Here is a 13,400-nt window from a genome sequence, read left to right as displayed (position 1 = left end):
AAAAAAAAAAAAAAAAAAAAAAAACCTCATTTCTTGAAGCCAACATTTGGAGTAGACTAAAAATATTGTCCAGCTGTATTGCACTGAATATGGATAGAGCAGTGCAGCTAACAAAATAAAATGTAGAGTAATGGCAGTAAAGTAAGTTGAAACCTGAAGAATGGCCACAACTAAACATAAAAACATTTAATACTCCACACCATACTCACAGCTGGATTCTTGTACAGACATGTGAGGGAAGCATGATGTCTCACACCAATACACCCCACATCATTATCAATAACAGCTAAGCATACAATTTTGGTACACCACAACAGACAACCATATATTTGTAAATTTCATTAAATACAAATAAACTTTTTCATCAGGAGTGTAACCTGATAAATTTTGCAGTCATATGGCTTGCTTGGTGTCTTTTGGCATGCAATACAAGCCTGAACCAAACCACTATGAATAGCAGCAGCAAAGACAGTAAAAATACGGTTTCGCGGTGAAGATATGATGCACTAATAGCCAAGAAAACATGTTCTCAACACCAAGGAATAGTTATAAAGATTGAGCATAAACAATGGATGCAAATGGTCTCAGTTATTTGAGACATGTGTGTTAATATGTCGGGATAACAAAAAATGGAGATACAAAATTGATAAGAGTATGCTTAATCATTTACAGATACATCTGCCCTCGGGCATAACTGAGAAATCTAGAGATGTCAGGCACAACAAATCAAACCACCATGCTAACTCTAATTCTTGATATATATACCTAAAAAAAATAGTGACTTGTAAAAAAGAGCGAGAGGAAGGGGAAAAAACCATCAGCTGTCGCTTAACGAATTGATGTTGCACTCTCGCAGATACATTTGGTCATAATCAATAAACTTTGACCAGTAGTTTCGGAACTTTGGGATGCTTATCTCGAGCCAAGGTTTCAAGTTACCGTTGTAGTGTATCACTGCTGCCTGTGCAATATCCTTCTGACTTACACCTGGATTGTAGCCGAGGCCAAGGACATGCCAGGATCGATCAAGGGCATAGGTGTAATTCCAAAAGGTAATCAAACCCGGTGGAAGAGTGCCCAATTTCCATAGCTGTCTATCGTGATTCTGCAATTAGAATTATTATATTATTTTCAAACCTGAAGCAGAAATAATTTCAAGGAATATAAAGAAGGGTCGGAAAACATTGCACCAATTGACATGATCATGACAAAGGCCACTCAATTTTATTTATTTATGTATCCAAAAAAAAAAAAAAAAAAGCACATAGATTAGCACATGGCACTGATACTAAACAAAAATGATACGGGAATGCAGCATCCTTCCAAGAAGCAAGATTATGAAGACTATAAAATATTCGATATAGGTCACCCTTGAGACCTTTCTTTTCCTGTTTAAAAGTCAGCCTATTCAAATAGAGAGTAGTTAACATTCTAGAATCTAGAGTTTCTAATATTATTTTATAATAGTTAACATAAAATTTCAATAGACATTACTCCTTTTAATAAATTACTCATTTGAATAAATTAATCTTCTGTGGGATTGATATCTGTTCTAGATATTAGACTTGAAGAAATTGTTTGGCATAACGCGAAACAATATTGCATGCAAGACATTACCATCTGCAGTGTCAGTGTGAATTAAAATCAAAATCCAAATGTAAAATTTATAACTCTTGAGCATAAAAGACTTTTTTCTTACCAGGTTCTGCCAAGTATGATACACCTCGGTAATGTTCTGCCTCCTCCATTGATTTAGATCAAAGATATTCATTCCAAATGCCCAGCCACAAGCACGAGGGTTAAATTTTTTGGAAATCAAAGGATTTGAGAAGTTGAGATAGCGATCAAACCGATGGAAGCTTTCTCCACATGTCTCCACCACACCGATGACTTTACCTTTCAGATTAACAGACCAAAGGGGAGTAAGATCCTTTTGAACCACCACATCATCGTCCAAAAAGAGAACCTTGTTCAGCTTCGGGAAGATCTCTGGCATGTAAAAACGAAGATGGTTCATGATTGAGAGATACTTGGGATTCCTGAACTTCATGTTTGGATCAGAATTTGCACGACGGGCCTTGAAGTAATAATCAATCATGGAAGGAGAACTCAATTGTTTGAGAACTGGACTATAGCTCGAATTTAGCCACGTGAAATCCTCCACATTCTGAACATCTATTGTAGCATTTTTTGGGGGGTTTGCCAAAAACCACATCCGCATTGCAGCAAAATTGAGCTTGTCAGTGACTATGTGGAAAACATGGCTTGAAGAATCCTGCTCAGAGGTTTAAAGGAGTCATTAAATATAGAATAGAGGGATAGAGACATTGCAAACTGGAGCATATAGGGAAAATATGAATGCGTCTACGACATATTGATACATGCACACACAAACACAAAGATACACAATTAAAACTACTCTGCCTTCTTGCATTGTCAACATACATATAGATTTTTAGGCCAATGAATCAGCAATCAGCATATGTATTTTAGTACCTTCAAATGGATCACAGTAGAGTTTACAACAACGGCTGCTGCTAATATGTTATCCGAGAAGATTGCATAGTGGTAGAGATTGGGATCTTCTAATTTCTCTTGATTCGGGAAATGCTGTTGAGAAGGATTTAACATGAAATATTCTGTTGTAAGACGCAAAGGAAGACAATGAAGACCCTTAGGAAGTGTTTTAGCAGTTAACTGGGTCAAAAATAATGTCTGTTTCTTGTGGACTCGAAGCTGCTCTTCTGTAGAGTGAAGCATAGCACGAAGCTTCTTCACATAAGCAGCACAATCATCTTGTATTTGCTTCCCCTTGGTCAATGTTTGCTCCATTGCTTTCAACTTCTCATAGGCACTACAACGAAAGGACTTTTTTTGTTAATTGTGCACATAAAGATTAAAAAGTAAATAAAATAGACCCTTCATGTTAGAACATTTGATTGAGAGGTTTCTATGATAAAAACAAGGGAGAAGTGGGTAGATAGAAAGATGCTTAAAAAAAAACATATACATACTAGGAGAACACTTACTTCCTTGATAGGTCAGAATCCTTTGTAGCATCACCAAGTGCTCTTTGAACTTCCTTCATACGCAAGCGGAGTTCTCTTATGAAGTGGGCATTGTTTCTTGTTGCTGAGAGTGAAAGGTAAACTCTACCCCTGATAAGCTGATCTTTAAGCTGGTGAATAAGAGTGTCTGGTGGAACCACTTGATCATTCTGACTCTTAGGGTTGTTCCTAACAGGCCGCCCTCGGGAAGCAGCTCTACCACCAGAGGGCTGATAAGTATGCACAAAATGAGACAAATTGTATATTTGTTGGTGCATCTTGGCTAAGTATTGTGAGAGGATCCTTGCTGATTAAAAATTATGGGGGTTCATAACAAGTGACAAAGAGATTTGCAGGTCCACGCATAAACATAACCCATATCATATCCATACCATAGCAAATATTCACCCAAAAAATCCTTCTCACTCAACTGGGTTATAATGCACATGGGAAAAACCATACTAAAAAGATTGAATCCAATAAATTAGCTAGTCAAACTCATGGTCTTATAAACCTATATGTTCTCTATTATATTTTCAATGTGGGACTCTTAACAGAAATAAATGACGAGCAAATCAAAAGGGTGAATAAATCAGTAACACTTACCACATTCAAGATGGAACTGTCAGATGCGTGCTTGATTTCCCTTGCATTAGCTCTACTAGTACTTCCAGTGGCCCCATTTGATTCAGGTTTTACTAAAACTTCATTCTCCTGACGTGTTACATGCCCCTCAAGAGTTACCTGCCGTATGGGATTCTCAACATTTCCTTTTTCAGATCCCCGGGTAGATGCGTTGGCTGTTTCATTTTCTAGGAAATCTGGTGGTACATAGGAAGCATATAATAAATACTCAAATGAAATAACAAATATGGAAGTCAACACATAGTTTCTAAATATACACATAGTCACAGATATAATAAGCAAGAACCTTCAGCAAGCTGTCTGGCTTTACGCGCATTTTCATTGCTTTTACCATCTGAGCCATTCAAAAGAGATAGGCTTGAATTTTCTGAATACACAATACCTAATGGTTCTTTCAGAATAGTATCAGACTCCTGTTAACCCAAAAAAAAATAAAAAATCAATTGGAATGGTAAAACAAGGAACATAAACAAAGGCAATCAAGAAAATAGAAAGAAATAAAGAGTCAAAAACTGCATATTTCCCCAAATAAAGAAAATTAAAGATAGCGATACCTGAGGCAGCACATTTAATGGTCTGATTTCACCACCCAATGTCTGCAAAATTCCAAAATCAAAATCCAAGAAATCTAAATGGACCCAAAAAAAAAAATCAATTTTTGTAAATCGAGAAAGTTATCAAGCAGGTCCAGACTTACAAAAGTGGAGACTTCTTCATCGAATTCATTTCTAGCTGCAAAACGAGAAAAAAAGAAAAGCACATTATTATTCCTCGAGCATTAACAATCAACAGAATTGACTTGGAAAAAGAAGGAAGAGCTGGTGCATACAAGAAGAGGAAGCGAAATAAGTGGCGAGAGTGTGAGTATAGAGGACGATTGGGGAAAGAACCGTGACCAGAAGCAAGAACAGCACCGGCTTCCTTAGCCTCATCTTTCTCCTTCCCTTCAACCACTAAAGCTTAAAGCTTTAACCTTTTCTCCGATCTCCTTCGACCCTTCAGACTAGTAGTCAGTTCCAACCCAAGTACTGAAGATTCATGGAAAATGAAGGCAGCTAGCTAGCTCAAAAACCACCAGGAAAATGGGTGGCCCCACCCGCCGGAAAACCTGTTTCTTAAGATAAAGGGAGAGAGAAGAGAGAGAGAGAGAGAAAGAGGGGTGTGTCGGCAAGCTGTATTATAATGAAATTAAGAATATAATGATAGCGAAGATGTGTAAAATGGTGTAAAGATGTGGGGCTGGAAGATGCAATGATAGTATAGTACTGGAGAAGGATGGATTATATGTATATGGAGGGAGCGCAATCACAGGCAACATGGCTCGCCAGCGACAACAACATTAATAAAAAATTAAAAATATATATGTGGACGATTCAGAGTTCTTACAAGTCATCTTTTTGTTTTCATTCAATAAAAGTTTGATATTTTTAAAAATTAATTACTGAAGTATGTGTTTATAACTACATTGTCAATCTATTTTTTTTTTGGTAAATTTACAAGTTCTTTCTCTCCGTCCGTTTAACGCTCCGGGATCTACCCACGTTCGCTCCGGGAGACAGGAGAGCTGGCCTAGGGGGACATTGTCAATCTATTGAAACACAAAAGGAATCCATAATATCATATGAGAGTACAACTTGATGTCACTAAACCACAATGTATTAATAAAAAAAAAGTTAGGTATATTATTTCTTTTATACAATTTTTACCATATCTTGTATAATATAATGTTGTTAGCATGCTATTGGTATATTTTGAGAAAATACACTTTTGACATTTGAATTAAAACACATTATACTTCTCCTTCAATTACTTTTAAAGTGATTAATTTATCAAAATTGTTAGATGAGCAATGCTACAAATCCATTAGGGCCCTGTTTGGTAAATAATCAGCCTATCAGTCAATTTTGGCTTATTTGACCACTATTAGTTGTTTGGTTAATAAGTTTTTTGTAACTCCAAAATGCTAAAATTCAAAAGGCTACTCAAAACAGCCATTTCAATTAGCTTTTTGAGAAAAGAAATTATACCAAACAGCTATCAACTAATAGCTAATTTATCAAACAACTTTCTACAATCAGTTAATATTATCAACAAATCATACCTTCTAACTCAAACAGCCAACCCAATCAGCCAACAGCCATTTACCAAACAGGGCCTATATATTTTTGTTAAAAATTCCACCTCCTAAGATGGCATCATCTTATTAGTAGCTACATTTAATTTATTTTGCAATTAGTAGTGGTGTCAACTAATTCATTGACACCCAATGAAGAAAAGTCACCTTATGAGAGAAAAGTTTGGAGGGAAAAAGATGACATTTTATTTAATTATTATTATGAGAGAATAATTAAAGAGGAGCATAGTTTAAAATTACGTATAAATCCTTCAAATTTTATATATTTTCTTAATTGTGAGTGATTGAGGTTATTCCTTAGAGCTCGTATTTGTACGGTGGTCGGTATCGAGCCCTTAGCGCGTGTCTTGGTTAAATCGATCACTGTCGACCGCATTTAGACCTTTCCCGAGCGTCTTACATGCCGAGCCTACGTCCTTAACTCTTGGGCGGATTCCTTTATCTGCCTATTCAGCCCGGGACCGGTCTTGAGACTTAGATCCCTATGACCACGTCCCATATTTATAGGAGCATCTATGAACACGTGTGCAGTTCTCCTTCCACCCCGACCTCAACCTATGCATGCTTTTCACATGCTTGACATGCCGGAAGGCATGAATCTATTCCCCAGACTCGACTATAAATACCACATTTATTGCGAGGAGGGGGATCTTTTGGCTATTTCTGGAAGCTATAGTTGAGCTCGGAGACCTCTAACCCACTGTCTCGTACCCCGAGCCCAACACTCTAAATCAACTAGCTGACGAGGCTAACGGACCCGAACCCACGCCGACCTTTAGTTTGTATCTTGTAGTTCATAGTGTCTGTATTTGCTACATCAGTGAGTATTGCACTTTTGCTCTATAACAACACATAAGCTTCACCATATATATCAATCGCTTTTGACAAATAACCTGTATTATTGTTATGAAATGCCGAAAATGCATGATATGACAAATGTATGATATGTCAATGATGACGTGACAAAGTATCCAATATCATAATAACATCATAAATAATCTTGTATATTACAAGATAGCAAAAGTTAATCTACTTTTACAAATAAAACTTCAAAGTACCAACAAAAATTAAAATTTATAATAAGCTAGAATAAGATGAGTCATCATATAATCAAAATGTAAATTTTTCATGAAAATTTTGTAGTAAAAGTAAAATTATCATTTTGACTTTGTTTAATCACGGAATATATTTAATAGAAAAATTTATAATAATATAAACGCGTGATGTATAACATCGTAAAATACCATAGAAGTAGTTTAATTTATACTTGGGATTCACTCTCAATTTATCAATATAATACGGAGTATTTAAAATTTAAAAAATATGTTAGTTTTGACTGTAGTAATAAAGCTACTTTTTAGTACTACTGATTCTTAGAGCTGTTAACGAACCGAACATAAACGAACGGAGGCTGTTCGTGTTCGTTTGTTAAGGATTTTGGAGTGTTCGTGTTCGTTTGTTAAGGTTTTTGAAAATTTTGTTTGTGTTCGTTTGTTAAGCGTTCGCGAACACGTTCACAGGATTTTGGAGTGTTCGTGTTCGTTTGTTAAGGTTTTTGAAAATTTTGTTCGTGTTCGTTTGTTAAGCGTTCGCGAACACGTTCACGAACGTGTTCGCAAACATGTTCATGAACACTTAATAACCAAACAACTGCACATGTTCATGAACACAATTTGTTCGTAAACAAGAAACAATATATGTTCACGAACAAATATATATATATATATATATATATATATATGTTCACGAACAAATATATATATATATATATATATATATATGTTTGTTCGCGAACATTACTAAACGAACACAAACAAGCTTGTTCACGAACACGTACTACTGTAATAAGCTACAAACAAGCTTGTTCACGAACACGTACTACTGTAATAAGCTAGAATAAGATGATGTCTCAACCTATTGAAGCACAAAGATCAATTTCGATATCTCTTCCACTGAGGCTCGAACTCATGACCTTTCAATTTCCCCCTATTGAAGCACAAAGATCAATTTTGACCTTTCAATTTCCCCCTATTGAAGCACAAAGATCAATTTCGATATCTCAATTTCCCCCTATTGAAGCACAAAGATCAATTTCGATATCTCTTCCACTGAGGCTCGAACTCATGACCTTTCAATTTCCCCCTATTGAAGCACAAAGATCAATTTTGACCTTTCAATTTCCCCCTATTGAAGCACAAAGATCAATTTCGATATCTCAATTTCCCCCTATTGAAGCACAAAGATCAATTTCGATATCTCTTCCACTGAGGCTCGAACTCATGACCTTTCAATTTCCCCCTATTGAAGCACAAAGATCAATTTTGACCTTTCAATTTCCCCCTATTGAAGCACAAAGATCAATTTCGATATCTCAATTTCCCCCTATTGAAGCACAAAGATCAATTTCGATATCAGCTAGAATAAGATGATGTCTCAACCTATTGAAGCACAAAGATCAATTTCGATATCTCTTCCACTGAGGCTTTCAATTTCCCCCTATTGAAGCACAAAGATCAATTTCGATATCTCTTCCACTGATGCTCGAACTCATGACCTTTCAATTTCGATATCTCTTCCACTGAGGCTCGAACTCATGACCTTTCATTTGAGGGAGGCCACTACATGCCATTTGAGCACAAGGTGCTTGGCATTTAATCACGGAATATATTTAATAGAAAAAATTATAATAATATAAACGCGTGATGTATAACATCGTAAAATACCATAGAAGTAGTTTAATTTATACTTGGTATTCACTCTCAATTTATCAATATAATACGGAGTATTTAAATTTTAAAATAAATGTTAATTTTGACTGTAGTAATAAAGCTACTTTTTAGTACTACTGATTCTATTACAATGTAGTATTTGTCCATATCTATAACTTTCCCATTTGGAAGAGCTACAACTATGCTTCTTGAACACCAAGTATTTGGGGTAGTAATAAAGCTATAATAATAATAATAATAATAATAATAATAATAATAATAATAATTAATACTCTCTAATTAATTGTGATTTGTAGATTTTGATTTTGAAAAGATGTAGTGTGATCTAATGGGATGCACTGCAGTACTGCATGTACATTAATGAAAAGTGACAATAAATTATTGCCGTTGAAGAAATAATTATTGTTAAATGTACGTTACCAAAATATATTGAATCTTAGTCTTCACATTTTCTACTATTACAAGACAATACTAAAGTGAACAAATAAACTAATTTTTGTGGTAGGTCCAAAGAAAATAATGGCATAGTTAAAATAAAAATATAATGGAGGGTTAAAGATGATCCACTTTAATTATATTTCCTTCAATTATTTGGCAAAACTTGCACTACACCATAGACAATCAGGAATAAACAAACTCCAACAAAATAATAGACTAAATTTCATATATACTCCTCATCAAATGGTGATGTAATCAAGTTATGTAAAAGAAATTAAGAAGCGTTGTTCCTCTTTTTACCTTGGAAATGTAATGAAATGAATGTGGCAAGCTAATTTAAATGAAAATTTAGGGAAATAAAAATCTCAACCCCTCCCTAGACGGCTAGACGTAAGCTCTCGGCCGAACCATGCAAACTCTTTGTTTTCGTTTTATGTTATTGATCTCTTGATTTAGTTTTTCTTAACATAATAATTTTAAACCTCCAATTATTTGGCAAAATAAAAATTTAATTAAGGATTAAAGATTATCAACTTTAATTAGATTCTAGTTAGGATTATCAGCTTTAATTATATTTAAGGATTATTACCAACTACCATGTAGTGTGGTGCAACTCTCCGACGGTGGGGACATTATAAATATAGAACGCACTATTTTGTAAAGAATCATGAGTATTTTTAAAAAATGACTATTATAAATAAAAAATAATTGTGATGTTTATAAATAGAGTTAAACGGGAGGAGAAAGATCCGATGGATTTACCAAAGAAAAAAAAAAGAAAAAAAAAGAGTTAATTTTAGGAATGATTCTTTGATTATTGACATTTAACAATTTTTATCTCTGGCTTTCAATTAGACTATAAATACTCCATTCACTATTGACTTTTATTAATTTTTATCACTAACTTTCAATTTGATCATAAATAGTTTATTTTCTATTAATTTTGTTCAAAATGTGGTCCTCTAGTTAAATATCCCTTCAATAAACATTAAATTTAAGGTAATAATGTAAAAATTAGCTTGTTGTTGAGATGGGCAAATTTGGCTCATAAACTTAATACATTAGGTTCATCATTAATAGGAATGTGAATAACCAAAATGTTACATTATTACCCTTAAATTTAATGTTTACTAAATTGATATTTAACTATGTAATCAAAATTGGAACTAGATCAATATAGCCAATGAACTATTTATGGTCAAATTAAAAGTCAATGAAAATTGGTAAAGGTAAATAGTCAAGAGACCATTATGGTCCAATTGAAAGTCATGGAGCAAATACCAATTTTGGTCCCACGACTATTAGCAAAATGACAATTTTGGTCTACATGTTTAATTTCTACCAATTTTAGTCCCACGTACGACTACTATTTCAGTACCAATTTTGGTCCCACGATTACTGTTTTAGTGCTAAAATTCATTGCACCGATCACCCATCTGTTTAAAACGTGCTGAAATCTAAAAATTTTAAAGGTATTTTCGTCATTTTCAACTCAATATCCCAATTTGAGCATTAATAAAGAGATTTAAGCCCTAAGATCGATCACAATTCACAGTTCTCCTCTTCAAATTAAGGTAAAATGAAGAGAAAAACTGCGAATTTTGATCGATCTTAGGACTTAAATCCATTTATTCAAGTTAAAATTGGGATATTAAGTTGAAAATGATAAACATACCCTTAATAATTTATGATTTTTGCACGTTTTAAACGAATAGGTAACCGTCGCGATGAATTTTGGCACTAAAACAATAGTCATGAATGAAAATTGGTACTAAAACAATAGTCGTGGAACCAAAATTGGTAGAAATTAAACATGTGGACAAAAATTGTCATTTTGCTAATAGTCGTGGAACCAAAATTGATATTTGCTCAAAGTCATGGATACTAAAAATGGATAAATGTCAATAATCGATATACCATTCATAAAATTAACTCTTTATAAATAATAAAGTTGACCTATCATTTGATTTGTAAAAATATTATTGTTTTTTATTTACATAGTCATCATTTTCACTTGGGAGAATTTATCTATTTTTAATTTTATAATTGACAATGGTTTTGTTGTGTGCTTAAAATTCACTATCATTGCTTATTGATGTATATTTGACTTGATATTATAATATTGTAACACTATAGATTTGAAATGACTTAAATACTTTCCAATACTATCTTCAATATTTGTAATGTTGGTGGTTAAATCAACGTGAGATCTATATTTAGCTCAATTTTGTTAGTCGTCAAATCATTTCTAGTGAATATACTTTGTGTCTTACCTCAATTGATGAAAGGAGTGCGAAAAATATCACTTTACAGATCAAAAATTCAAAATTATGTTAATTCATATATTTATTATAACAGAAATAATTCTCTCTCTTTTTTTATTTTTATTTTTATTTTTATAGTTCATACATATGTACATCTATTAAATACGTGACAGTAGATTCCGTTGGCTGCGTTCAACCACGTTACATATAATTTGTATTAGAATTTGCTTCCTTTAATATGGCAATGTGGGGCCAACCTCTCAAAGTGAGGGGCTATGTGTTCAGTTGAGCTACCATGGTTTATATCCTCTCAAATGCTTTGTCGAATCAGAACGTGGGGGCCCTTGGGGTTAGGGATTCAACCTTTTGAGCAATTTGAGCAAAGAATACTTTAAAAATTTATAGCATGATTATAATATCTAATAATTACGGACTATTAATTCACATGATATTAAAAAACAAAACAAGAACATAGTCCTTGAGGGTATGATAGACATTTGACAAAGATAGAATCCATGAAAGTACGTATATATATAGATTTTTATAAATTTGTTTTGCCTTTGATGTTAAAAAATTATGTCTACTTTTTGTCTCCCATAAGATAATTCACATGTGTGCAAAATTACGTGCATGTTGTAATTTAATTTAGAGAAAATATTAAATTTGCCCTACGAATATTAGCAAAATGATATTTTTTGTCCACATGTTTAATTACTATTAATTTTCATCAATGACTATTATTTTCGTGTCAAAATTGATCACGACAATCACCCCTCCGCTAAAACATGTCGAAATGTGTAATTCGTGAGGATATTTTTGTCCATTTATGTATAATATGTCAATTTCATAATATATGAATTCCTATCCAAAATACGATCCATTATTGCAGTAGCTTCAGTATGGGAATAAAAAGGATTAAATTTACAAAATATGCTAATCGCAATTTGTCTTTTACTGTATTAAATTAATATTAAAAAAATCAATCAGCAGGCAACCATGATTAATTGATTAACAATTCTTGATGATTACCATTGAAAATAATCATGTATATTATAAGATAGCAAAAGTTAATCTCTACTTTTAAAAATATTATACTTTTACAAATAGACTTCAAAGTATCAACAAAAGTTAAACTTATAATAAGTTAGAATAAGATAGGAGTCATGCCAAAGACCTTGTGGTCTAGTGGGATCCGGTGTCCCGGTTAACACTCCCACATGGATGATGGGAGTGGTGTAACAAGAGTCAGTAGTACTCAAAAAAAAAAAAAGAAGATAGGAGTCATCATATTATCAAAATGTAAATTTTTTATAGAAAGTTAAAAGTGAAAGTAAAATTATTATTTTGACCTTATATAATCACGACATATATTTAATAGAAAAGTCTATAATAATATAAACGTGTGATGTATAACATCATAAAATACCATAGAAGTAGTTTAATTTATACTTAGGATTCACTCTCAATTTATTTATATTAATACAGAGTATTTAAAATTTAAAGTAAATATTAGCTTTGATTGTAATAATAAATGAGTATGTACAATTGTATAATTAAATATTTTATATAATTAATTATTTTGTTTAAAATATAATAATATTAAAAATTGCATTATTTTTTAAATCAAATAATATTATTTATTAAAAAAAACGTTGGAAACTAGAGAGCACTTCTCACTGGTTTTTGGAACCACTGAAGCAGATAGTTTTTGCAAAGGTTCCCAGTCCGAAAAATGACCAAATGTTGGCGGAAGTCATATTCCCCCAAAACAACAATGTCATGGAAAATGATTTCGTTGGTTTTGATTTTCTAGACTCTTCTGAACACTGAAAACTTGGAAATGATTAATTGACACTTTTGAACAAAATTAACAAATAATTGAAATTCTAAAAACTCTCAAATCTCGATTCCCTTTTAGCCCGTAGCACTCCCCAGTGAAACGGATTATAGTATATCAAACAAGAGAGATCGAGTAGGAAAGGAAAAGAGAAAAAGTGTAATAGTGTAATGGTAGAAATTTTCATTCCAACATTCGATCAGTACATTACAAGGATATATATATATATATATATATATATATATATATATATATATATATATATATATATATATATATATATATATATATATATATATATATATA

At 32.8% G+C, this 13,400-nt stretch overlaps 1 protein-coding gene across 1 annotated transcript; it reads right to left on the bottom strand.

The window, feature by feature from the left end:
• Positions 1–526: 526 nt before the first annotated feature.
• Positions 527–4,970, bottom strand: LOC116006784 (probable galacturonosyltransferase 4). Its single transcript, XM_031247272.1, has 9 exons — positions 4,522–4,970; positions 4,390–4,424; positions 4,247–4,288; positions 3,979–4,105; positions 3,654–3,868; positions 3,030–3,277; positions 2,497–2,854; positions 1,700–2,275; positions 527–1,105 (listed from the first exon to the last, which is right to left on the bottom strand). The coding sequence occupies exons 1-9, from the start codon at positions 4,622–4,624 to the stop codon at positions 818–820; spliced, it is 1,992 nt and encodes a 663-aa protein (XP_031103132.1). The 5' UTR covers positions 4,625–4,970; the 3' UTR covers positions 527–817.
• Between the last annotated feature and the right edge of the window lie 8,430 nt (positions 4,971–13,400).

Source organism: Ipomoea triloba, chromosome 15 (genome assembly GCF_003576645.1).
Source record: "Ipomoea triloba cultivar NCNSP0323 chromosome 15, ASM357664v1".
Classification (NCBI taxonomy): domain Eukaryota; kingdom Viridiplantae; phylum Streptophyta; class Magnoliopsida; order Solanales; family Convolvulaceae; genus Ipomoea; species Ipomoea triloba.
This window is presented reverse-complemented; position numbering and strand designations above follow the sequence as displayed.